This window comes from Ctenopharyngodon idella, chromosome 19, assembly GCF_019924925.1.
Source record: "Ctenopharyngodon idella isolate HZGC_01 chromosome 19, HZGC01, whole genome shotgun sequence".
Lineage (NCBI taxonomy): Eukaryota > Metazoa > Chordata > Actinopteri > Cypriniformes > Xenocyprididae > Ctenopharyngodon > Ctenopharyngodon idella.
In genome coordinates this window covers 18,605,465-18,633,379 of record NC_067238.1, presented here as the reverse complement: position 1 = coordinate 18,633,379, position 27,915 = coordinate 18,605,465, and the positions used below count along the sequence as shown (strand labels likewise).

General features: G+C 38.5%; 2 protein-coding genes across 2 annotated transcripts; one reads left to right on the top strand and one right to left on the bottom strand.

Moving 5' to 3' along the window:
- The first annotated feature begins 891 nt into the window (after window positions 1-891).
- ppp1r18 (protein phosphatase 1, regulatory subunit 18) lies at window positions 892-9,817 on the top strand. Its single transcript, XM_051873361.1, has 3 exons — window positions 892-2,035; window positions 7,816-8,062; window positions 9,026-9,817. The coding sequence occupies exons 1-3, from the start codon at window positions 1,169-1,171 to the stop codon at window positions 9,052-9,054; spliced, it is 1,143 nt and encodes a 380-aa protein (XP_051729321.1). The 5' UTR covers window positions 892-1,168; the 3' UTR covers window positions 9,055-9,817.
- An 11,358-nt stretch (window positions 9,818-21,175) lies between these two features.
- Window positions 21,176-27,310, bottom strand: eomesa (eomesodermin homolog a). The gene is made up of 7 exons (XM_051873329.1): window positions 26,884-27,310; window positions 25,303-26,161; window positions 24,907-25,061; window positions 24,072-24,193; window positions 23,454-23,612; window positions 23,307-23,368; window positions 21,176-22,329 (listed from the first exon to the last, which is right to left on the bottom strand). The coding sequence occupies exons 2-7, from the start codon at window positions 26,022-26,024 to the stop codon at window positions 21,552-21,554; spliced, it is 1,998 nt and encodes a 665-aa protein (XP_051729289.1). The 5' UTR covers window positions 26,025-26,161; window positions 26,884-27,310; the 3' UTR covers window positions 21,176-21,551.
- Window positions 27,311-27,915: the final 605 nt, after the last annotated feature.

Genomic DNA, 27,915 nt, shown 5'->3' with positions numbered 1-27,915 from the left:
TATCAAACAAGATAGGAGGGAGAGCAGCTCAGAAAGAGAGATCAAGAGAGAGGAGAATGAGAGAGAAATTAAGATAGATCAAGAGAAACATAAAGAGAAGAGGCGGGAGGAAGAGATAATGGTAAGACAGACACCAATAGAGTTCAAAACGGAGGCAAAAACAGAATCTGAAAGGAGATGGAATCAGGATGAGGTAACCGTCGAAGCTTCAATACAATCCCATGGTGCATATATCCCATCCTCAGATGACAGTACTATAGATTTCTCTGCAGACATTCGGTGCCAATGTGTAGATGCCAGCTGCCAGACTGTGGCCTACGCCGGACAAAGACAACCCTCTGGCCAAGAAAAAGTCCAATCAGACAGAGAACTTAAGAGGACAGGGTATGTGTTTTCACATGGAGACTCAGACAGGATCTCTGGTGAAATGAGTAACCAGGATCAGGAAGCGCATCAACAGTATCAGAACTTTCCAAAACGAGCCACAGAGGAAATACATTTTACCTCACAACTCCCACAACAATCTGTTACACTGGGACAGAGCAAACTCTGCACCCAAGAGGGAGTCACCATCCCCAGGACTGTGTTTTATGGAGTCGATATATCAGAAGAAAGGAGGGCCAGTCTCCCTGCTGGGGATGGACAAGATGGAGGACAAATGGAAAGGAGAGGGAGCCAGAAGACCGGGCGACCTCTGACCCGAGTTGAGTCTCTAAAAGAGAGAATTCATCAGCGAGAGAAGGAAAGAGAGAAAACTAGGGAGGATTACAAAGAAGAGGCCAGCAGAGAAACAGAAGGAACTGTAAGAGAACAGGAAGAAACCACATTTCAGTCTGTCAGACTGTTTGACGTCACACAGGACGCTAGCATGGCAATGTCAAGCCCTCAACTTCCTCTTCCTGTTTCTCTGTCGCTCTTGCAGTCAGCCTCGACAGAAACAGAAGTTGGGGAGATCTCCAGAGAAGTATCTGAGAGCGATATCTGCTCCAGGAAAACACAGAGAGAGACAGAACACCATGTAGAGGAGTGTGAAACAAGCAACGCTTGGAGAACACAGGACATTGACGGAGGAGAAGACCAGAAAGAGAGAGAGGAAGAGTTGTTAGAGGAAGAGTATCTTCCTCCCTCTCTTTCTCCCTCCCCACCACTTTCGGACTCATTAGACGCCATGAGCCGTATATATAACATCAAGACAGTGGGCTCCAGGACTGCAGTATGTATCAGTGAAAGGACCGCTGATTTGCCGCCACATAGCGGACCTCAGGGCAAGTACAACCCCATTAGAGAGGCACCATCACCGGACGTCCTGCCAGAAACGGCAAAACTGTGGAATCATGGGAGGGACAGTGATAAATCTGAGACGATGGAGTCGACAGGTGTTCAGATGGTACAGCGCAAGTTGGAACGGCTACAGCTGAGGGAACAGGAAGCAGGATGTGGTGCCCACAATGACAGAAAGGCACAGACCAGCATGGAGAGGAGTCCCTTTGTAGAACCGGAGGTTCGTGCAGCCAAGAGACCAGACATATTAAGAGAAACACAGAAATCACAAGAACCTACAAGTCTCAGATTTCCACAAGCCCAACAAAAAGCCCAAAGGCTACCAACTAAACCCCAGCAGGTCAGGTCATTCACAATCAATGCCCGGAACACCGAATCGACAGAAAACTCAACAAAACCTCCAGAACAAAGCTCTCCATCGTCATCCTCTCCCTGCACCGCATCCCCCTCCTCAACTCCATCTCCACCTCTTTTTTCCATTAGGAGCGCCTCAGGTGGACCAGGAAAGAGAGGAACTACCATCACAATCACCCCTAGAAGACCTGCTGGGGCAGCCTCGTCCAATAGCATCCCAACAGGGACCCCTGCAACACCCAAAGCAGCCCCACAGGCCAATATACCCAAGCCTGCTCCCAGCAGCACCAAGGAGAAAGGGAAGAAGAGGTATCCTACAGCAGAAGAGATTGAAGTGATTGGAGGGTACCAGAACCTTGAGCGGTCATGCTTAGTGAAGAGCAGAGGGACACCGAAAGCGGTGAGTGGGTTTATGTCTTTTTGCATGACATTTAAAATGAGCTTCTGTAGTGATCAGGGCAATACAAAACTGAGCATGCAACATGCTACAATTAGACTCTCAAGTATGGGATATGCAGTGAAATTAATATGCAACTAGCATAATGCAATGTTTTAGAAAGTGTGGTTATGGTTTAGTGGGGTTTCTAATTTCAAAGAAACAACTGCACTTAAGAAGATTCCCAAGAATGAATCAAAGTGTGATCTCTCAATAGTCAGGCTGGAATATCTCTGTCGTCTTTGATTGTGGCCAAAGTAGTTGCTCAGTGTTAAGCCTGGATTAGGCTTATCTCTCACGCCATCACAGTCCACAGGTGAAGACAGTCCCTGTGTGTGTTAACACATTTAAAAGCTGCATTAAAAAAAGCGAAATCAGAGAATGACTTTGGGAAACACGTAAATCATTCTGCATTGCTCAGGAGTACTTAAAGTCATGAACAATTGATACCTTTAAAATGAACTTCTTGGCTTAAACAACAACAAAAAAGACCATTACACCAAAAGTCTGGCTTCAAAGTAGAGTGAGTGTCTAAGAATAGACTGAAGTTAATCTATTGCAGTCATGCCTTCTTCAGTACCTTTCACCCTGACACTGTCCTGTCTGACCTAGACGTTGGTTAGTCTAAAATGACCCAGGGGCGGCTCATGATGTAGTTGTAGTTTTTAAGACTGGAGTAATGGCTGATGAAAATTCAGCTTTGCATCACAGAAATAAATTATATTTTAAAGTATATTAAAAGAGAAAAACATTATTTTAAATAAATGTAGGATTGAGGAGCATAAGACATTAACATTACAAATTTGACCGGTACTGTATATGTATTTGCTCTTTTTTTCCCCAAAGTAATAAATGCGAAGCTTGGTAATATAATACTGAGATTCTGAGCTTCCTTGGAAACTGCAAAATTATACAAAGACAACATGTCCTTCTAATGCATTGTTTTCACTGCTTATACAAAAACAAAGAAAGCACAACCAATGTAGTCTGATTCACGAGTGAAAGAATCTCATGAATCATTCTTTTAGTGAATCACTAAAAAGACTAACCGTTTGAATCAGTCTAACAAATCCTTCACTGAATCAATCAGATGGTTAACTGAACGGACTCACTGAACTGTACACTATCATTGCTTTCAGTCATGCGTTACACATCAGGGGGAATTACAGTATGTAGGGAACACTGGTGTGACCACACGCCATTTATGATGGCATCTGATTGCAGAATATGTCAGCGAGGCTGATGTGCATGATATACTGCTGAACGTTTGGCTTCCCCTAATTAGCTTTGTAGTTCCTCCCTTGAACTGCAAAAAACTCTGACACACAATATACTGGAAACTTTCACTTCTGGAAATTTATGCATTATCACAACTATCATCAGAGTTTGCTTGCAAGAGATATCTGGTCTTCCGATGTGGGGTTTAATGGCAGTGCCTGCCATCATCAAACAAAGCTTTTTGAAATAAGTGGGACACAACGAACACAAAGAAACTCAACAGAGCAGAAAGGGGGAACGAGAGAATTTGGCAGCGTTTTCTTTGGAACAGAAGAATGACCTTTTAATTTAGTTGGGCTTTATCAGGGAGTTAATAGAGCAGTATGTTTGCATTGTGGCGATCAGCGTAACCACATAAAGTAACTTCTGCCAGGAACTGAGTCAACTGTACATGAAGACATCACTATAATGAAATTGGACTCTTGAGCTAGAAGACCACAAGCATTTATGATAATAATAAAACAGCTGCAGCTCCAAGTCAAATGGAGAAAGCAATTTTATAAAAGAAAGTTGTGTTACTTTAAGTTCTGATTAGACGAGCCGTGTTTGAAGCCACTGTACAATGCTTATAAACGCACACCCATGACTGGATTTTATACATTAGAATACAGTAATTACAGATCTGTTCATATACAGCATCATTAACGGCCTACATTTATGCTAATGAACTATATTATCTGGCAAATGGTTTGACAGGGGAATGCCGGAAGTTTTTTTAAAATAAAGAATCAAATTAAACACATACTAAAAAATGAAATATTTTATTTGTTAACATGCATGTCATGTGACAATTTACTGACATTAGTGAACCATGAACATGCAAATGTGTTGTTAAATTATTGAAATATTAACTTAAAGTAAACAATTTAGTTCAAAGAGTTTAAGCTAACAAAAAAAGTTTAGGAATTCCTGCAGAAACCAGCAGTGATCTAACAATAAGTCAAACAATATCAGTGAAAATACACATTGTATCTTGATTTAAGGATGTTTAGATATTTGTACTGGAGTGCACACAACATTTAATGCCATAACTTTATGAATTTAAGACCTTCTGCTCTGATTTAAGACCTTTTTAAGGCCTTAATTTGTGTAAGACCTTTTTAAGACCTGCAGAAACTCTGTAATATGCAGATTTGAAGCTCAATTATTAGTGCTGCACAATTTATTTCAGGAATCTTTTGCAACATTATAAATGTCTTTACCGTCATTTTTTAATAAAAGTTCTGAATAAAAGTTTTTTTTTTTCTTCTAAATTTTGCATACATCAAACGTAAGATTGGAGTAATGATGCTGAAAATTCAGCTTTGATCACAGGAATAAATTACATTTTACTATATATTCACATAAAAAACAGCTGTTTCAAATTGTAATAATATTTCACAAAATTACTGTTTTTACTGTATTTTTGATTGGTGAACAGAAGAGACTTTTTTCAAAAACATTAAACAATATTATATATATAAAAATATTCATATTTAATATTATTTTATGCAATATTTAAAACTACACATTAAAAGCAGAGCACTGAATGAAATGCAAAAGTGTACACATGGATGAAAGTGATGTGTTGTACTTTTTTTACAAGCTCAACCCTGTATATGATGTGTGTTTTATTTGGCTGTAACATTTTGGGGTTTTTAAAGCAGTCTCGTGACAACCCTATAGCTACTTCCTCCTCACAGCTTTGTCACTTCCTGTAGCACAGACAGAATGCATTAAAAGCAACCTAACCTCATTTTATCAGCTTATTGTCATTTCAGTTCATATGACTGGCAATATCACGTGTTCCTGCGTTACATTTAACAGCCTCTCTGCAGCGGGAGTGTGAATGTGTCTCTGCTCCAAGAGTATTACCCTGGTTTACACTCTGACCACATCTAACCTTTATTCTTCTTACTGTTGATCACATGCTGACTTTCTCTGGAGACCATTTTATGTTTTGATGACTTTACATTTATGCATTTTGGTAGACACTTTTTATCTAGAAGATCATCTAAACCAGACCAAATGTCACAAAATTTGTATTTATGCATTTTAGACACTTTTTATCTTTGAATCTAGAAGATCCTCCTAACTAAATTAAATGCTTTTGTTGAATTTACATTTATGCATTTTGGCAGATGCTTAGATCTAGAAGATCACAGAAAAGCATACAGAAAATCTTGTACTGTTCCCCTAATGCATACGACAGAAATAGCAGTAGTATATGGTATTGTGCTGTCATTGCTGTATTACCGCGGCCCCCTGCAGGCCGACTGACGTCAGTCTGTTAATCTGTCAGAGGGGGGTGATTCTACTTTCCTCATCTGAACCTTAAGCCACTACAGTGCTACCTTTCTCTCTGAACTATGTCCTCTGTGTTATTTCTGTTTTATCTTCGAAGGTTTGCTGGTCTGATTGCTAAGAGGTATCAGCATTATCAGGAGGTTGTTCCAAGGGGATTGTGGATTGAAGTGCACTATAAAGGCGTCTTTACACAGCCAAGTTAACGCTGCTCTGTGCTAGGGTTGCCAAAAGCACCGACTTTGGTACCAAGTCGGTACTGAATTTTAAAAATGTGACAATACCAACATTTCATCCTAGCATTTTGAGCGCTGTTGAGTGGATTCTTAAACACCTCTGATTGGCCATTGTGTTCATGCACTCAACAGACAGGTCTGTGATTGGCTACAATGATCAACGCTTCAAAAACATGAGGCGTTTAAGAATCCACTCAACAGCGCTCAAAATGCTAGGGGGAAATTCTGGTATCATCACATTTTTAAAATTTCAGTAACGACTTAGTACTGAAGATGGCACTTACTCTGTGCCTGCTCAAAATTCAAGCCCTATTCAAGCCCCTAGTATAAAAGTGTGGTCATAATTGCTGTGTAAATGCAGTCATGCCACCAGCATTAAACAGTGTGTGTTAAATGCCACTTCTGAAGAGATTCTGCTGTCTTTTTAGTATAAATTTGGCATAAGTTGGATTGGATAAAAGCGTTTGCTAAATGGCTACTTTGCAATCTGATAACTTCCTAACAATATGTCATTTCTGTATCCGAAATCCCTGAGGTGTGACTTGATTTAGGGTACATTTACACAACAACGATGTGCTAAAAAAAAAAGTTCCTTTGTGTTGTCAAAATGACCCCCGATCCGCGACTAAAAATGCTGTATTCTGCTGCCAGGCCAGTAGTTGGCGATGTCACTTTGTAAAGAAACACACACGTCTATAGACTAAACACGTAATACGCATGTGCATGACGTCACCGTTTTCACAAATTCATGTTTTTGTAGTGTACAAGGAGACGATAACGGTATCTTGCAAACCCTTTTTTAAAAGTTTGAGCTTTCATGCCTCCAAAATGCTGTTGTCATGTAAATAAACACCCAAAATGCATAAAAAGTTTTCAGTTTTTATGGTGTTGTGTAAACAGCCCCTTAGAAAAAGGAAGGGTTTTAAAGTTCCTAACTTTAACAAGATGTCTGTCCTGCTCTAAAATTCAGACATTTAAATTAAATGTGAAATTTTGAAGTAGGAAGACTGAAACAGTATTTGTAAAATGTACTCCAATAATCTTTTATTTACAACTTTGTAAAATTATTTTTTTACAGTGTAATTAGAAATTGGATGTAGAAATTACTAGTAAATGTCTGAAATAATCACAAAGAAATGGCAAGTAACATATTGAGTTTTTAATGTTGTTTATATGTCTATGTGGTGTTTTTAATATGCATTAACCATGTGCAAATTCATAATTTCTTCACTGATGTTCTGATGTTCAAAGCGTTTCTAAGGATATTGATTGTTAGAAGTCAGCTGTCTGACTCTGAGATGGCGAACGGGAACATGGTTTGTGTAACATTATTAGCTGTTTGATAATGTAGTCAAGCAAAAGGCTAATCATATTAATTACCGTCATGTGTCCGATGTTGTAAAGAGCGATACCATTGTGCAGCGTTTACCACAGTAACTTGAGTAAAAGTTGGCAGAGTGGATCTTTGAGTTGGTGTGAGTGGAGGCGGGGCTAATTTACATATTCATGGTCTGCGTATACTAAATGAGGCAAAGGTTTAGAGTTACATTCAAGCTATTTTAAGGCATGACACACAAAATTCACAGGAACATTTTTTTAAATATGTCATTTGGTGATCAAATAAAATTACTGACTACAAGAGGACTTTACATTTTGACGTAGAAAGACGTAGAATTTTCTTGTAAAACATACTCCAATAACAACTCCAAAATCATTTAATCACCTTCATTATGCACCAAACCCGTATGACTTTCTTTCTTCTGTGGAAATCAAAAGATGATGTCAGGCACAATAAAAGTCTCAATCATAATTCACTTTCATTGTTTGGAAAAAAAAAGAATCCTAAGAATGTAAAACTCTCATGTAAACACATTTGTATTTTTATAATGAGTTGGATTGTGTCTTCACTGACCGTTCTGCCACTCTTTCTCCATTTCTCTGGTTCAGGTGAAGGTGTGTTTCGATGACGCCCAGCTGGAGAGAGTTTGTGAGTACCCTTCAGAAGCCTGTGAGCTAGCTTCCCTCCCCTGCTATCCTCATCCAGGGCCAGAAGACGGAGGGAGGGAAGAGGGGTGGCGTGGGGGGGAGCAGGAGGCCGAGGGACAGGAGGAAGATGAGGAAGAGGAGAGCGCAGCGTTTGTATCTCGCAGTGCCATGAATGAGAGCACAGGAAGGGTTCGATTCCTAAAAGTGGGTCAGTGGCTTCTAAATTACATCAAAATTAAAACAAGCAAACAATGAAATAAAGAAACTCCATGAAAAAGCAATACAAATACATGAATAAACAAACTATTTAGGTAATTATTTTCATTAGTGCAGCAATAGGTCCGTTCACATTAAAAACTTTTGTTTTCAGAGAAAGTCAAACTGGAAATAGAGTATATACTACATTCACACATACACTGTGCCTGAACTTGAGGTTTAATTCCCAGGGGGGCAGAAATACTGCTAAAATATATCCTAAATGCACTTCAAAATCTGCCAGATTAAAAGAAATTCAATTGTAGAATGTAAATATGAATGCAAATGTCAGCTGGATGTTGTGCATGTCTAAACTGTAGCTTTAGAGAGCTTGTAGAATAGACTATGCATGTGTGCTTTATAATGACGTATATGTATTTTTATGATAATTACATTAAATAAAATGTTATGTTTGCTGCACTTCAGGGTTGTGCAAAATTCAGAATCAAAGAATTGGCTCACTTTCCATTCATGAGGAATGATCAAAATAGAGTAAATAAGCTTTTGAAAGTAACTTGATGCTTCAAATAAAGACTGTATCAATTACATCGTTACCCCAGTAGGTGGCGACAAGCAGCTGTTAAAACGTCTCGGTTACGTATGTAACCCTCGTTCCCTGAAGGAGGGAACGGAGATGTACGTCAGTAGTGACCGACAAATTGGGGATATCGCAATTCGTCGGTCACTACTGACGTACGTCGAACGTGACCGACTGAAAGGGAACTTTTTTTGTCATTGAAACAATTGAAACATTCATTCAACAGATTCTGTTTCATCCAGTAATGAAACAAATGAATTTGGCACAACCCTGCTGCAGTTAAAAAACATTAATTGCACATTTTTAAATCTTGAAAATTGACGAAACAATGTTCTTTAATGTAATTTTAAATGTTATTTTTGTCTGTCTTTTTTCCAGATGAATCCTGTAAACGACTCTCTAAATGACAAACCATGGCATCCTTTAGATTTAAAATTATTTACTTTTGCAGAAGGTGTAAGTAATGATCAATTTTTTAAAATGTGGTTTTAAAATTATTATTATAATTTTTTTTTATTCTTTAGTTTTGCTTGTCCTGTTGGAGAATCAAAAATACAAGCACAATATTTGATTTCAGTTTCATGTTCAGAGATGAAGAAAATAAACGGTTTTACGCTGTGCGCAGTTCAAGCCCTGTAAGTGCTGCTCTGATTCACAGAATGATTACTCAGGTCCGATATGATGGTTTGCACAATTTACGGAGTTTTATTATTAAAACCTTTTAAGGACTGAAGGCTGTTCATTTAAGAAAATAACTGGAATAGATTTTATTTCATTTTATTGCATTATCCTGCATCACATTTGAGGGGATTTATTTTTATTTATAAATGAAAATTAAACCCTCATCCTCTGATTGTCACTGTTTAGAGTTGACTCTCTCTTGTGAAAGTATGACTATGATTAATAAAGATTAGAATTAATACTGATATATGATATTTGTTTTAAAAAAATATATGTTTTCATCATGAGATTGTAAAATAGAATTTTGACATTGCGTATAGAATGTGTGTGTGAGAGAATTATCTGTATTGATGGGTCACACTTGGATTATACAATGCGATCAAATAAAAATCCATTTTTTTGTATATTGTTTGTACTTGAATATCGGTTTTCAACTTTCCCATGAAATGAAGAAGCACCTTTAAAATATTATTAAACATTACAGACAAACGGTGTGTGTGTGTGTGTATTTTAAAAATGGGGTAGTCCATCATCTTTGAGTGACAGGTTGTTTTAGCTATTCTATTACACACTGGTTGTATTAAAGCGCCACCTGCTGGTTATTTACAGTAACGATGAGAGTGATTCTTCACATAAAATCATCTGAAATATTGATGAGGTGCCAATTTGCACAGTCCCTGTGGACAGTTAAATCAATTTACCAATTTATAGTTAATTTATTCCAATTTACTGCCTTTGTCAAATTTCATTAAGTGCTCATTGGTACTTTAAGACCAAAATCTTTCAGATGAATTGATTAGGTATGACATTTCCCTCACAATAACTTTAAAACAACCCAGTTTGGTTAATATGTTGCTATGAATAATACTAATACATAAAAAAAACTGCACAACAACAACAACAACAACAAAAAAGTTGTTTATATTGTGATTTACGTTTTCCCATTCAGTACTGTACAATCATTCACCATCATTTTCAGGCTGTATGTTCCCTTACAACAGGTGTCTCCTGCCTTACAACAAATTACTATAGTAATTAAATACTTAAGTGATGGTACACTTCGTATAAACATGACATGATAGCATAGCATGACCTGATACTTCCAGACAACCATGGTACTACCGCGGTCATTTTTGGCGAGTCAATATTAGTGTTAGCTTGCTAATATCCGATCTTACTTGCGCTGTCTCCCCACACTTAAGTATTTCATTAGTATTTATTAGTGTAGCAAACTCACTGCCATTAAAAAAAACGAGCTAATTAGCTGTTTGCTCCTATAGCGCTATTAGAAATCAGCTGCAACGCCAAAATACGCTGGCATCCGTGAATCAAGCGAGCCGCCACTGATTGAATCACCACGGACATGTAATCACGTGAGGACGTCTAAAATGTGCTTCAGAATATTGTAAGGATGGACTACTAGCAGATTAATTTACTCAGTTTCTTAGGGTTATTAATTTGTTCCGCACTTTTTGAAAACCTGTTTGCAGTCCTCACTTTAATACATTTTCCCCCCCTAATTATTTCAAATTCTCGATGAGCGGGAAAATCTAACGGCTTCTCTCGCGCTGTGTTTAGTGTGTCAACGTAATCCAATTTCTTTTCGTTTTGTTTTGTTTGTATGTTTTTAAGATTATGAAGTGGATAACCTCACCCCCACGTCATAATGTAAGTATGTTTTAAGCGCTTACCAAAAAAAATACCGTAGTAACCATGTTTTGAACCATGTATTGTAATACCATGGTATTCATTGAAGTGCCATGTTAATACCACACTAGGCTATAAGATATGGTAATCGGAACAATATTATATAGGCCTATTAGAGTAGAATATGGTATATTACCATAGGCTACACTGTACCTTACTGCTTTACTATTTGTAAAGGCGATACGACCACAAGTTTTTATGCCGTGTTGTATTTTAAAAGTAATCATCTTTTCAACTACAATATAATGCACTTTAATGTTTCCAAACCCTTAAATTCTAGACTAGTTTGTGAGGAGTTTGCTGGTGTAAATCAAATAGGCCTACCCATAAAGACCACTAGAGAGCAGCAGAAGACTAAATTCTGTGACAAACATCATGCTTATAAGTAAAGAGGAAAGATTTAGACTGCTTCCATTATTCGGACCCCAAATGGTCCTCTAGCCTGATCACATGATCTCTGGAATCCGTCCATCAAAACCTGTTTCTAATGTACATGTCAATCAACATCCATTTTTAGAGTGAGTGTCAAGCTCCGGGACTCTCATCAGCTCTGTTCTTGCACTATAGTGCTCGTTAAGAACTCTTGTGTAGTGATTTAAAAAGGGTGTACATATATGCTCTGGCAATGATTCAATAATGATTCTTCACTAAATGATGCATCATGAAATCAGGAATTTGATCAGGTTTGAGTAAATTAGATTTGATTATTGTGGTTGTCCCTCAATATTTGTGTCTTCAGCATATTTACTCAAAACAATTATATATTTTAAAATAATTAAAATAATGTAATATTTTACACTGTAGTAAACATACGCAAGTAAGTAAGCCTAAACATAGCCATTATGTTAAGACAGTGTCTTTCGGTATCAAATTAGGCCAATCTATGTTTTTACGTAACTGATTAAAAAAAGTTATGAACATTGATGTCTAACTTGTAAGACTAGTCTTAGCAGTTTATGCAAGTGGACCCAGGTTGGTTTTACATTCATAGTTCCAGGCATTGTATTTTGAATAAGAAATGAATGCATTTAAAGTTTTTATAAATATATTTTTTTTAATTCTGTAGTAATTGCGTTGAAATTTATTGTCAGACTGATGCATAATGGCACATTTCTACACCCCTATTATGTACAGATTGTGCAGTGTCAGTTTTTTGGTTTTCCTCTTGTCGTTTTGGGGCCTACCTGAGCATATGTTGTGTATTCTCTATGCTTTATCGTGGTAATTTCCACTTAACGTGATTTGTGCTTTTTATTATGTTAATTTGGTATGAAACATCTGCTGAGAGCATAAACATTAAGTGTATTTTTAAGGCATCAGGAATCTCATCCAGTCATTAACAGATTGCTGTTAATCTTCCCATCCCAAATGTTCTGAAGGTTTCTCATATCTTTTGAAGGCTGCTGTGTTTGAGTTTTGTGTGTGTTATCCGCTGCACCTAGAAACTTGTTCGTATTCAAAATGCATATCTGTCTAAAAATGACAGCACATCTCTCTGTTATAACAGCAGTGTGTGCTGTAAGATGTCAGATGTGGCTTTCTCACTGTGCAGGGGGTTCAGTCTTGAAATAGTTCTTTTCCCAAAAGGCAAGTCACACCACAGAACACGGATAGCACAGACACTCTCACCAGTTAATTACACCTCGATTGTAGTTCTGTTCAGATCCTTGAACACACACTGAGTACCGGAGGTGTGTGTGCAGGTTTGTCAGATCCAGAGATTGCATTGCTTTACCTGAGCGCACCTTTTCACCCTGATGCACAGATATGATGCCTTTATTGGAGCTCATGCAAGCCAAACATTTTTGCCATAAGACGCCATGTATCCTTTTGTTTTAACAAATAATTTATGTATTAATTCGTTTTAGTTACTCACTATTGCTCTTCATAGAGTCATAAAGAAATCTAAAAAAAATGTGGTGCCGGTAACATCAAACTCAAGGTTTTTATTCCCACCAAACACACATACTGATAAAATGCACAGCTTGAATGCACTACAGGTCGCTACGGATATTCTCCATTCAATGGCGAGCCTGTAGATTAACACATTTTATTGTCAACATTTTATTGTTGCGCTTGAAAAAGCATAGATTTTGGCTATTAGTTATGTGTCATACAGAGCTGCTGTCAGAAATTTGTCTGGATGCGAGCTGCTAGTCACCACAATGACGCAATAGAGTCTAAAACGCTTCAGTGCCAGAGGCTTCAGGAACAGAGACAGACATTCACGTGTCTAACTGTTAGGTACAAACACGGTAAAGGAAAATTTTGTCTTAAAGGAATAGCTGACTATCATTTATTCACCCTCGTGCCCTTCAGATCGGATATTTATTGATTACGTCTGTGTGAAGCACGAATGAAATGCTCGGATAGTTTGTCATGCAATGAAAATGGATGGGGATTTATTCAGCATCATCAAAGTATGATAAAGTATCCAAATAACTGGTGCATTGCATTATATTTCATGTCTTCAAGCACATGGATTAGTGTATTTTTGTCTTTTCTAGCAGAATTACAGCTCATTTTGTGTCTCTCTGAAGAAAAGACGTCAGGTTTGAGTGAATTTTTTTCTTTAAACAGCATTTATGTGTTTTGCGTTTGGTTTGGTTCCAGGATTTGTTTTAGGCTCTGTGCTCAAGAGAGATCAGCTGTTTTGGTGTTGAGAGGAGCTGTTTTTAACAATCTGAAGTGATTTCCAGAGGATTAGTGGGCTGGTCTGGTGTGGTGTTGTGGTCAGAGCTTGGAGTTTGTATCTGGAAGGTTGTTGGTTCAATTCCCACAAGGACCGACCTATGAATTAACACCATTGTGTCTGTTATCAAGACACTTAACCTCAGGTTACTCCATGGAGATTGACCCTATAATAAATTCATGGTGTTGCTGTGGCACATCAGGTGAAAGCCAAAGAAACAAACACTGGCGTAGAAATAAGGTTTATATTCTACTTTATCCACATTGGCAGTTGTATTTTCCGGTTGCAACCCTGTTGCTCATGGCAAATATGCAAAAGTTTGGGGTCAGATGTTTTTGAAAGAGTCTCTTCTGCTCATCAAGGCTGCATTTATTTGATCAAAAATACAATAAAAAATTCATTTGAAATCTTATAACATTATAAATGTCTTTACTGTAACTTTTCTACCAATTTCATGTGTCTTTGCTAAATAAAACTATTAATTTCTTTCAAAAAGCTAATGTACACTTCACAAACAATCATGAGCGAGAAACACATTAAGAAATATATTCCAAATCATATTTCTTTATTATTATTTGGATTGTAAAAGCAGGTGCTTTTATCTGAAGTGTCTCACAGTCCCACAGGTTCAGTCCCTCTGGTGTAACCTGAGGTTAAGTGCCTTGCGCAAAGACAGTGGTGATGGTCATAGGTCAATCCTTGTGGGAACCAAACCAGCAACCTTCCGATTACCAGCAGCACACCACACCAACCTGCACCAAACACTCATGAGCTTATGATCTCCAGCTAACTAAACCTAGATAGATGAGCTTTCACAGATATGAACCAACAGATCCTCTGGTTCTCCAGGATCCTGTAGGTCTGTCATAACTGGGGCCAATGGGGTCAACAGTTCAGCTCTAGAGGGGCCGCCATCTGCTCCCAGTGACATTTGATCATACTGTGGGCATTATGTTTTTTTTAACATTTCACCATCAATGCTTATCAGTTACAGTGTTCAGAGGTTTAGGGGTGGGGGAATATATCACAGTGCTAAAACTATAGAAGTCAATGATAGAAAAACTAGCGTGTGTGTGTGTGTGTGCCGAGCAAGTTATTCAGGTTGGAGGTTATCGAGTGTGTTGCGTTTGTTCCCCAAGGTGATAGAGAGATAGCATCCCTCTTTCCCTGGGGCTCTGGAAGGATGGAGGGATGTTGTTTTTCTTTTCTTCCAGTGGTTTGGACCCTACAGGGACATCCTAAATCTGTCGGATGCTCCTCAAAGTGCCAGTGCATTGATTTCAGCCACCGCGACTTTCCAGCCCGCCGGCTACGGACAACACACACACACACACACACACACACACACACACTTCACTGGAACTTGTTTGCGGTCATGTTTGAAGCTTTAGTGCTCTGTGTGTCTGCTGTTGTCTCTGGGGAGATCCACAGGGGGGCGCTGGTACCGAACCACGCCCCGACCCACCATCCTGACCCAGAACCAGTGAAGTGAAAGTGTGGCTGTGTTCTAAATGCAATACTGGCATACTAGTTACTGTTTATTTAATTTTTTATGTAATATATTAACTTTTGCCAGTTTCTTTTTTTTTAACTCCAATTTTATGTAATTTCCTCTTAACTTTTGCCAGTGTGATCAAATAGAATGAGACAAGAATGAGATACAGAAGGTCAAGTTGAACGTGACGAGCATTGTGGGATACAGTACTCAGGGCAGTGTGTGCTGGTTGTGCACATTTTGGCAAATGTAGTTGGCCATCCAGGTTTACAATAAGGTATTAATCTTACGCTCTAAAAAATGCTGGGTTAAAAACAACCCAAGTTGGGTTAAAAAATGGACAAACCCAGTGATTGAACATTTATTAATAAGCTATTTAATATATGTTTATTGTTAAATTTTTTTTTCATTAAACATATTAATAAATGTTAATTTCCATCATACTTTAGGTTCATTTTAAGCAAGAAATACAGTAATTTTCAAAAAAAAAAAAAAAATCTTGGGTTATTTTTTTCTGACCAAGTCATCGGTTGAGCCTTTTGGGTTATTTCTGGGGGGGCTTTTTGCGCCCTCTTCAGGAGAGAGCAGTGCAGCTCCGTCAAATTGGTGCATGTCTTCGGTAAAATACAGGTTTGTGTACATTTTATTTTATCTAAAAATGCGTTATTGTTCTGTATATCATTTAATTTTATGCAAAGCATCATACAGGGGCGCGATGTGCGTCACCTAAACGAGTGTCACGTCTGTCTTTTCGCGTGATGGAAACGCCTGATGACTTTTAAAATTTATTTAAAATTTTATTGAAAAAGATACAGAATATAAATACTTTGGATGTAAAAATATGTACTCAGAATTGTACACTGATTATTTATGGGCAGGTTATGGAGTCAGTCACAGCATTTTTCGGCTACGAGTGAAACACAGGCGGCGGTCTGAAGTTATCAGTTCCCCCGCCGAACGTGAGCCATCTCCGGCACGAGATCCAGGCTGGTCGATTACACTTGATTTACTTCTAAATGTTTCATTTTTACTTCTAATATTTGTTAAACGAGCCTAAATGGCAATATGTATTAAAATTAAAAATGATATAAAATATGCTATACTATAAAATATGATAGAAAATGGAATAATCATGCAAACCAGTGATTGTGTGGATTATTTAAAAAAGGTTTAGAGGATTTAACTTAATTTGTAAACATTAATTCATGTATGAAGTAAAAGAGCTAGTATTAGTAAAAATGAATCAACCCATTATGCTGGGTTAAATAAACAACCCAATTTGGGTCAAATTAACCCAACATGTTCTATATTTACCCAGCCTTTGGGTTGAAAACCACCCAAATTGGGTTGTTTTTTAGAGTGCAGATGTTTGATTTTACAGTATGTGTGTTGCTATATGTGCGTGTGCCGATGCTCAGTCTGTGTGTGTTCGGGTTGTTCTCCAGCGGTAAAGCCCGGACCCTCCCAGGACGGCAAGGGGTGTCTAAAATCAATTCAGTGTTAAGTGCAGGTCTGAGCAGGGGACAGTTTCAGGCCCCAACACTGTTATTCACGCACTACTGACCCAGACTTTACACACACACACACACACACACCGAGAGCAGTTCAGCCACTAACACACAGGCCGATGCAGGATACAGCTGGACGATCTGTGTGTTCACAACCCAACACAAACAACCTGACCTCCTCAAATCAGCCTGATCAACCTAATCTGAAAATAAACTCAACTGAGAACAAACTGATCTCAGTTCTCTCTCATTCCCCACACCTCCTCCTGCATGTGCATTCACTCAATCCTTGTTAGAGGACTCTATCACTGTGTGTTAATGATGTTTGAAGGTCTAAAAATTAAGATTGAGATAATTTTATCACCTAAACCTGAATGACTTTCTTTCTTCCATGAAACAAAATGTTCCATACAGTTATTATTAGTGCATATAGAGAGAGAGAGTAGTTAATTTTTATCAAAGGAGTGTAATTTCTTGTCTATGCTGATAAGACTTTATAATGACATCTATCAGTGTCGCCTCATGCAAAAACGAAAGTTTTTGGTTATGCAACTGATAACTATGATATTTATACACTCTAAAAAATGTTGAGTTGTTTCAACCCAAATTTGGGTCAAATACGGACAAACCCAACTGTTGGGTTCAGCGGTTGGGTTTGTCCATATTTGACCACATTTTGGTTGAAACAACCCAGCATTTGTTAGAGTCTACATTCCATATTCAGAATTTTCAGAAAATAAAAACAAAATCACATAAACAAAATAAAGTTTGGCGTCACAAAAGGTTTTTCCCCATTTTTTGCTTTTTTTTATTTTTAGTTTAACTGCATGTTTTCCAAAGTTTTACACCTAAACTAATTATTTTTGACATGTTTAAAATTATATACACTCAAATGAAAGGAAGAGTGGCATAGACAAAGCTGTTGCGATCACATGACCAGTGGAATACTCTACTTTATCGGTTACAATTGTAACCAAGAACCTTTGCTTTTGCATGATGCAACTGATAGATGTCAGTATAAAGTCTAAAATAACTGTCATATTAGCCATAGACAAGAAATTACTTAATAGACCTTAGTCAGGATATGCCATATTGAATTTAACGCAGATGTAACTGAGGCTGTGAGGAATAGACTTGCAGTCTTTACAGTGGCACACACTATATAAAGGTCCTAGGTCATGTAATTTTCACAACTTTTAAAAGTGTTGAAAACTCTGTTTACTGAAAGTTATTTTCAGAAAGACGTTTCATCAGCTTGACAATTGCTATGTTAAACAGTACAAACCATTGAATGCAATCCCTCACAGGCTCATTCTCATTTCTGTCAAAAAATAAATATTGCACTACCCTGACTAGGCTCCATTGATAAAAAAAAAAAAAAAAAAAGGAATTAACTCTTTACTTTCCTAATCTCAACGTATTGCCCACTATTAAGTCTAAAGATGCAGCCCTTCTCAGAGGTCCTGCTGTTTTTATGATATTGGGATGTGCCAAACTGGTTCAAACATCTAGTGTAAAAGCAGTTTGGAGTGAATCTGCATCACTTCCTCTTTGGGAATCCCTTCAGGTGTCTGATGGCTCGAGATCAGGCGGGTCGTGTTTTCCTCTCCTCGTTTACATGCTGTGACTCTTGACATGCAGAGCGCAGGTGAAGTGTCTATTGATTACTGTAGTTCCTGCATTAATGCGTTTTAGTGTCGCAGTCGATTGACTTGTTGTAAGAGTACAGTTCCTGTCCTCCCAATGCTCAGGGTCATGTGTGCATGTGATCCATTAGCTAAACGAACAAGACAAGATCAGACATCCTCCAGGACTATTCATGAAGAGTTCAATCTCAAAGCGCTACGTCACAAGGAGGAAAAAAAAAAAAAAAAAAAATGAAAAAAATGTACCACCACTACATAATTTCATATTATATCAGCCACCAGCTCTCTGAATACTGGCTCACTGAAAACCCCATTAACTACTTATAATTGTGCCATAAATGTCAGCATGTGTGTCATTGACCTCATCTCCACATGGGCCTTGAAAAACTTTTAGTTGCCATTTGTTTTAATGAGCAGTTTGATGTTGATGAAGAAGAAATCGACATGTTGAAGGTCTTGAGGCCTATAAGCTTTAGTTTGTGCTATTTGCTATTGTTAAGAAGAGGTGGGTAGTTATAATGTTGAGAAGGGACATTCTTAGAGTAGGCCTATTTGTACAAAAAATTGTATATGCGTCGGCGTACAAGATAATGTCATCAATATTTTGGTAAGTTTTCCGAATAAGAACAACTGTCGATTTTAAATGTGAAACACTAGCTTTATTTTTGTCAACTTTTAGGAGTAGCTACACAAGCATATCTAACGCGGAAGTAAGCTATTTTCTTTGTATGTGCGAGATTTCCTGATTCATTAGCCGCTAGCTATATGTTAATAACTAGGCTAGAAGAATAACAGGTAACTATTTGTGCAACAAACAGTGTTTATGATTATGATAATACATTAAAATAATACGATAACAAATAGCTACCAGCTATTACCAGCTACAGTTAAAATAACTGGAACGGAATTACACCGGAAGTCTCGCACATTCAAGTTCCGCCCGCTCTGATGTTAAAAATAAGGTGAATAGGTGACCTCAAAGCTAACAGACGTGGCCTAGAAGAAACAAAATCAAAACAAAAATATTTAAGAAAAGACTATTTTCATATAAACCGCCATACTTTGTGTTTTAAGACTCATGAACTAAAAAAAGAGCTGCCCGTTTGAACGCGAGTCAGTAGCAACAGCGAGGCGCGCGCGTCCGCGCAGATGCTCGTCACCGACAGGAGTTCGTACACGCTGCGCGAGGCGGATCGCGGTGATCCGGTCTGGGATTCGCTGACACGAGTGATGAAGGAGCACAGAACATTTTTAGCCCCGCTACCCCCATCAGTACCCCGCCCGGGGCAGATGATCTCAGCGCCATCAGGAGCTCAGCATCATTAGAAGGTGTTAATTGGAGTTAGTCGGAGTCTTCGCTTTCTGTCAAGAAGTCTGACAACAGAATTCATTAGACTTAAAAATACCGGGGCATTGAAATGAATTCAAGAGGGATTCGCTGATGAGGAAGGATTGTGAGCTGACAGACAGAACAGAGCTCCGAGAGGGTCCAATTCTCGTTAAAGATGCCAAAAATGGGCCCGTCCTCGTGCATCTTGCTTAGGAAGTTTATCAGCACGAGCATCTTTTCATATTTGATGCGTAATAATCACACTTTTATTGAGCTTCTTGCGAAAAGTATAGCAGGAAGGAAGTCACTTGCCACCTCAATTAAGAAAATTGCATGTGTCAGAAATTTAGGTCTAAACAACGAAGGGTCTTTAATGATATGAATGCTTCGTGTTTTAATATCTTTTGGGCGTTTTTAAAGGGTTTCTTCAAAATAACTGTTTAGCAAAGTAAACTTTTTAGATGTGTTTCATTACAATTCCTCCGAGATATGATTAGGACCTTTAATTTTAAGAGGCTTCTGTTTGGATGCTATTTTGAACATAACATAAATGTGTTATATTTCTTGGCCAGAACGTTTATTTTTTTTAATGCAATGGAAGTAAGTGCGGTCGCTGTACAGAAACACTTCTAAATGTATTCAGCAGGGGCTGAAAAGGAAAATGTATTTGTGTCACTTTCATCTAAAGCGCAGAAAATAGTGGCCATAAGACACGAAATGAGGAACTGCAGTGACTTCCTCTGTCATGTTCACCCAGAAATGCGTTTCGTATGATCCGAAATAACTCCGGGAAAAACGGTTGAATATACAGGCGACAAACTCCTGTTTGACAGAACACGGTCAAAATGAAGAAAAAAGACACGCACGCGTTCAAATAAAGACATAACGGTGCTTTTGTGGTTGATCTGAACATCAGAATAATCGTGACGTTTCTGCGGAACACGAAACAGAATAATTATACAGTATACACGATTGTTTAGTACAAAGATTCGGTTTTCGAATAATATTTAGAACATTATTCGTCAACTATAAATAATATAAAACCTTAACTTCAATATAAAAAAAGTTAATACTGATCGTTGGTTTATTATACAAATTGTGGGTATTAAACGGCTTTAAAACGTTTGAATGCTAATTATTAGTTAGCCTACATTTCAAAATCAACGAGAAAACGTTTTTTTTTTTCTGTCTGTTTTACAAACATTTTGCTCGTCCCCGCGCAAAACGGCCGTTTGTTTTTGAAAATTTAAATGTTAGTAACTGAACGTTAAAAACAAGACAATGTTAAGTAAGCTAAATTAACGAACTTAACGAATAAATAGCTTAAATGTCCATGAATGTGTAGTTTTAAAATAAATGTTTTTTAAATAAAACGATAAAAACTACATATTTAAAAAAAAAAAAAAAAAAAAAAAGGATAGGCGAAGATAAAACAGTTAAATATAGCAGTGAAACACAGACAAAGAAACTATGAAAAGCACATTTTATTTCACCTTTCATAAGAGTGCCATGAGAACATTTGTACAAGATACATCACAATCTAAAGTGCACAAATACTGTACAACAGAGGGATCTTAAATAAAAGGAAAACCACATTGCTGGGCTTCATAGAAAAATAAGATTAAAAAGAATTAAGGGCATGCTTTAAAAATAATACAAAGTAAAAACCCCAAAGAAATGAAGCATATTTCACAAATGAGCAAAAATAAAATGAACAAGCACAACTGGAGGGGCACGAAAGCTTTGGCACTTGCAGATTAAAAGATTAAAAACACAGATCACTTCAAACAAAATAAGAGAGAGAGAGAAAGAGAGAGAATTGATAAATGATCTGAAAAGCAGTTCTTAAGGGCTCGTGTAGAAGGCGTAATAACCCATGGCTTTATGGCTCTCTTTGTTGTACTCCTCAGAGCTCAAGTCCTCACACTTTATAGTGGGTGAAGCGTCTGTACTGGAGCCTCCGGGTGAAACACGCCTCCTCTTACATGCCATGGAGTACGCGCTGGCGTCCCCCGAGTCCACGGCCTTCAGCACCGGCGGGGCCTCCATCCAGGGGCCGGTGCTGCCGGTCGTCGGGGCCGCCGCGGAGCTCTCGTCCTGCAGCTTGTCTTTAGAGGACAGCAGGTCATCAGTGTAGGCCGGAGGGCTCGGCCGGGGCGACCAGGGCAGGCCGGTGGTCATCTTCCTCTGGTATGAACTCCTGCTGCTCCAGCCGGCCGCCATGGAGGCGAAGGCCGAGTCGGGGTAATAGCCCAGCGCGTGCGGGCTCTGCAGCGGCAGGGGTTTGATGCCATAGGGCAGCAGGCTGGAGGCCGAGTACTCGCTGTCGTAGGACAGGTCCAGTTTGGAGGACGCGCTGCTCTGCTGGACGGGCCCCACGAACCAGCGCTGAGCCGAAGCCGAGCCGGCGGCCGAGTCTTCGCTCTGAGGAGAAAGCAGGCCGTTGGTCTGCGGCACGGCACGCTCGCTGCCGTAGAAGCGGTGGTTTTGTGGCAGGTTGTTTACAAACTGGTCTTGGAAGAAGGGCTGCATCGCATAGCGGGCGCCGGGGACAATCTGGTGCGACCGCGGAGAATCAGTAGGAGAGGGCGTCAGTCTGTCGCTCTCTGGAGCCGTGTACATCCTGAGAGAAAAACCAGAGAGACTGTTAGCAATTTGTCTTATTGCATTCTTCAACATGCTTTCTATGCTAAAATATGATGCCTTGCTAAATCTAAAGATTTTTACTGTACACACACTGTAACATTTTTTCTTTTGTCAAATCAACTTAATGTGGTTCAGATAACATAATATTTTGAGTTTTTGTTGATTAAACCAATCACCTTCATTGTATTAACTCAAATTTGTAATTTCAATGAACTCAAAATTAGGGCAACCAGGTAAACCAACTATTCTTTTTTACAGTGAGGTGGAAATACAAATATAAATGGTAACACTTTACATTAGTTAAGATGAACTAACCATGAATTTATTAATCATAGTTAAAGTTGATTACACTGTAAAAAAGAATTGTTGGTTTAACTTAAAAAAGTAAGTTACCTGGTTGCCTTAAAATTGAGTTAATTGACATTAAAAAATTGAGTCAATACAATGAAGGTGATTGGTTTAATCAACAGAAACTCAAAATATTATGTTATCTGAACCACATTAAATTATCTAAGTTGATTTGATAAAAGAAAAAATGTGATAAATCATGAAAATATTTTTTTAGTGTACATCTGTTAATATTTAATGGACCTGAACTAACAATCAATGTTTTTTGTGAACTAACATTAACAAAGATTAATAAATATTGTATCGAATTGCTCATTAGTTAATGCATTAACTATGTTAACTAATGGAACCATATTAATTATATTAATATTGTATAATTAATATGGTCTCATTTTACCTGTCAGAATTTTGCATTGTAGCACAAATGCATACAGAATGACAAAAATGTATTATTTAAAAGAAAAAGGTTTTTAAACTCTAAAAAGGAAAATGTGGAGCTCGAGAGTCTAATTTTATTGCTTATAAAGAAATGAAGGCCCTTATATTTTTTGGGGCGTTTTCATAATTCAATCATGTTTCTGGGACGGTTGTCTGAAAGGCACTTACGAATCATAATTGTCTCTGAAGCCTTTAGCGAAGGGGTTGTGGTCGATCTTGAGCTGTGTGATCTGCAATTAAACACAAACACCAGGAGTTCAGAAGCGGCACAAAAGCAGAAGTGGCTGCAGGAGCTGCGGCTGTGTTTCTGCTTACGTCTGTGTTCTGGTAAGCCGTTACAGCGATGAACTGGTTTTCAGGGAAAGTGAAGGTTTGTGTTTTAGCTTCGCTGCTCATGTCCTCCACACCATCCTCTGTCACCTCCACGATGTGCAGCCGCGGCTGGTATTTATGCAGGGACTGCAGGACGATCATCTATTTTAACACACACACACACACGGCATCAGTGTTTGTGCAGAGTTCATGGCCAGAGCTTGCAGTTAGACGCACAGAGGTGTCAAACCCACACTGAAGACCTATGAGATGACTGGAAGTTTCTACACACATCTAACTCCTCATACACACTCATTTTTATCTTTAAAATGAAATGTGCAAGATGCATCAGATCTCTGCAACATGCACTAAAATATATTAAATAATATTCAAAGGTTCTGGTTTTTCGTAATATGCTTTATGCCTTCAAAGTTTAAGAACATCACTCTACAACATTAATATGTCAGCTAAATGTTTGCTTTTTGCTAAACAAACCCCCTTCCCCACCCCCCAAAAAAACTAAAACAGCATGAAGTTCATGCATGTCTTTAATATTTTCCATCCACAATTCCTCAACCTAACACTTCAAACAATGTGTACTGAATGAGTGATCTTGTTTACCTGAGTATTGTTGTTATTTGCACCCTTGTTGTTGGTTAGCTTCAGTTTCCCAAATGATATTTCTTGTCTCATCCAGTGTGCTCCTGTGTTTGGTGATTCTGGGTGAACATAAACCTTGTTTCCTGCAGAAAAACAACGCAGAATATTAATGTTTTGCCTCGTTAAATTATTAGTTTGTCTATTAATACACAGAGTCAGAAGCAGGGAACTTTTGCACTGAAAATATTCTTCATTTAAAACAGATGTATCGTGACTAAGAGCGATTTGTTTTGAATAATACTAATACATATAGAAGGCTAACACTTACACCCCCGCGTGTCATCGCTGCAAATTATATGTGAAACTTACTTCATTGCTTAAAAAGTCTTTCATTTTCTAAATGAAGTGACATGACGTTAAAGTGTGAAAAATTATCGAAGTTTAAATAATCACGCACACGTAGAATTTTATTTCTTTTTTATTTGGAAACGACAACGTTTTTTTAGCTTTGAAATTGTTTTAATTAATTCGTTGAATTTCATGCGTGTCGTTGGTAATGATCAAACATTCATAATTATATCAAGGAAGATTTTATATATCTAACCAATTCGTTTATACCAACATCGAATGAAAATTAAAATCCCACTCAAGAGAAAAAAAAAACGAATATCTAATTCCGTTTTTCGTTGCATTTGATTATAAAGTCCATACTCGTGTAAAATTTAATTCAAGATATTTTTGTCGGAGAAAAAAAAAAAAAAAAAAAAAAGACAACATGTCGTCGAACAACACGTTTAACTGCAGATATAACAGGTTGTCATGGCGCTAAAATTATTTTGTTTTGTTTTTTTCTCACCTTGCATGTTGTTGTCCGCTTTCCCGCAGGTGACCCATTTTCCGCCCTGAAATCTCCAGTGGTTGGGATCCGCCAGAACAATCTCCACAAACACATTATAATGCGCCGTCAGGTTCAGTCCAGTGATGTTAAAACTGAGAAAGGGGAACATTCGCCTGCGAATATGATCAATAAAAAAATGAATGAATTAAAAAAAATAAGAATCACGGATTTGTTTTACGAATATTCGTTAATCAAATACATCTTATAATTTTATTAAAATGTATGCTGCATATTTTGTGTTAAAAAAATGATACATTTTAAACCATGCACGCTCTAAATAATCATGCATTTATGTTCTAAATGTTAAAACATTTTTCTACAGGAACATTTTTCTCATTTCCAGCTCATCATTACCTGCCCTGTTTGGTGATGATCATCTCAGTCTGATGGCGGTGGAATTTGAGCCACAGAGGTCTGTTACACAGGTAAACCTGCGCCCTGGCCGCGGAGCCCGAACCCGGGATAGGCATCGAGCTTAAACTGGAGCCCGGCCCAGGATAGGACGGGTACAGGCACCCGGGACCCTGTCCGAACTGATAGCCGCTTCCAAACTGACTCCGACTGGCGCACACGGCGGATGAGAACCCTGCGGGTGGAAGAACCGAGCCGTAATGCAGAGACGACGAATACCTGGACCCGTTCGAGCCACTGTACACCGACCCGGTCTGGCCCCCATACGGGAAGAGAGAGCACGGGTTGGTCACGTCGGAGCTCGGTTGGGAAGAGGATATGAAATAGCGATCAGTGCCCAGTTCGTCGATGTTGTAGCGGCGGGCGCTGGACAGCTCATCATCTCCACCGATCACTGGAGAACTTTTCCGGGCGTCCGGTGCGGCGGCTGCCGTTGCTTTAGTCCCAGTGAAGCTCTCGCTGTCCGCCTCATCAATCAGCGCGTTCCCGCCACTCAAGAACTTCTTGGCACCGGAGCTCTGCTCGGAATCTGTCCGGTCCATGTCCTGAAAATCGATCTGCGTTGACCCCGGGCTGTTGTTGGTGCTCTCTGAGGACGATGACAGGTTATAGAAGGTCTTGGGTAAGTTTACAGATGCGCCAGGGAGGATGCTTTCTAACTGCATACTTCAATACACTGATACGGGGATGAGGATCAATCAAAAGCAGGGTCGGGATCAATAAGTAGATCACACCAGGACGCCGCTCCGTGCGCCCCGCAGTTTGACCTCTGAAGCGACACCTCCGGATTTTCAACTGTAATCTGTGAGTGACAGAATTGTTTGAGAGAGTTTATATATGATCCCACGCGAGGGGGGCGGAGCCTCTACAATTCGTGGGTTCTGACCGTTTTTTCATTGGCTGAGAGGCTTTCGTTTTAACTGCTATTTAAAATAACGTACATTTTGTCTTTATTTATTTTATTTTTTTTAATTCAAGGCTTCTACAAATAAATAGGCCTATTGATGGTTCCAAAAACATTTAGCATCAATAAAACGTTTTCCGTTGCTTAAAAGGTTCATTATAGTGCGGAAAAAAAGGTTCTTTAGATTATTAAAATGTTTTGTACACTAAGAAAAAAATAGTTATTTTAAGAACTTAACCAAGAATGGTTCTTCTATATAGCATCGCTGCGAAAACCCCTTTGTTTTGAAGAGTGTTGACTTAAAAACCTGGCCCTGGTAAATGGGTGTTATTATTATTATTAATAACGTTTTTATATTTACTTGGAATGTATGTAGGTTTTGACTAAAAACCTTGCTTCAAATTCGTTTCAGGCCAATTAATGAGTGTTAATTTGAGACTGACATTGAACCCACTGAGGAACTTGGAAGTGGATTGACACCATTTTAGATGCACTGAAAACAAAACAATTAACGAGTCCTCCAGGCTGACCTGAGAACGGTTGATCTAAATACACTTGAGCTCGGCTGAACTTGGCAACCCAAATAATTAACAAACGATTAATGAGGAAACCAAACTCACCACAAACTGTCAGACAGGACCGCCATGCCTCTTGTGTAGCGGGGGTTAAAGTTGACCCTCTCCAGCTCAGTCAGTGCGTTTAGGGTGAAACACGCTACACATAAACTCTTGCCTTCTTTTCAGCGCTGGAGTCCAAAAACGCTTAGATTTTATCGACCAACAGCGTAAGTTCCGTTCACGCACAAGTAAACATTCTGTGAGATTTTAACGTGCAATTACCCGAAGCATTCCCCGTGTAAAAAGTATTGTGTATTTACATATTTAAGTGCCTAATCTACGTGTTCTAATGTGTATTTCTATTGTGAAATCTGTTTCAGCGTCTTCATGATTCGGACGAAAACCTGCAGGAGATTGTTTTCAGCGTGCACGAGGTGAGTGTGGCGTGAGGCGCGCGCGTGCGTCACCTGAGGGGTTCTAAAAAAAAAACCTGCGCCTTTAATAATAATAGCACAAATAAAAATATACTTTTTAAAACGATAAATATATACATTTTTTTTATTTCAAGTAATAGGTTAAATTATTCATTTTTATTTAGTATTCAATTCAGAAATAATAATAAGCAATAAATCTATTAATTTAAGATATATTTGTCTATAATACCTAAATAATAAAATGACTGCTTTAAGCTGCTGAACAAAGTCTTTATTTCTAGAATACTCGTATTTGTTTATTTAATACCATGCGTTTAAATCTTTAAAGCGTTATTTTAAAATGTGAAATTAAGCTCGAAATAAGCAGGTTGTATTTATGAAAACGTATGGACGATTCAAACAATGTCTGAACACATTTTCAAAACGCGAAGAAAAAAAAACACCCAGGTCAACAGATGGAAAAACAATTGAGCCCCAGTTCACCATAAGGTAATATCTGATTGTCTTTATCATCAGGCGGTGGTAATAAAAAAGAGAGGGGCGGGGGCAAATCCCACCCGGCACAACCCCTTTCCAAGCACAGGGAAACCGGCCAATTATTTTTCCGTGTGAAGGAACCGGTGATAGTGAAGGAAGAGACAGCCGGGCGGATAGACACCGC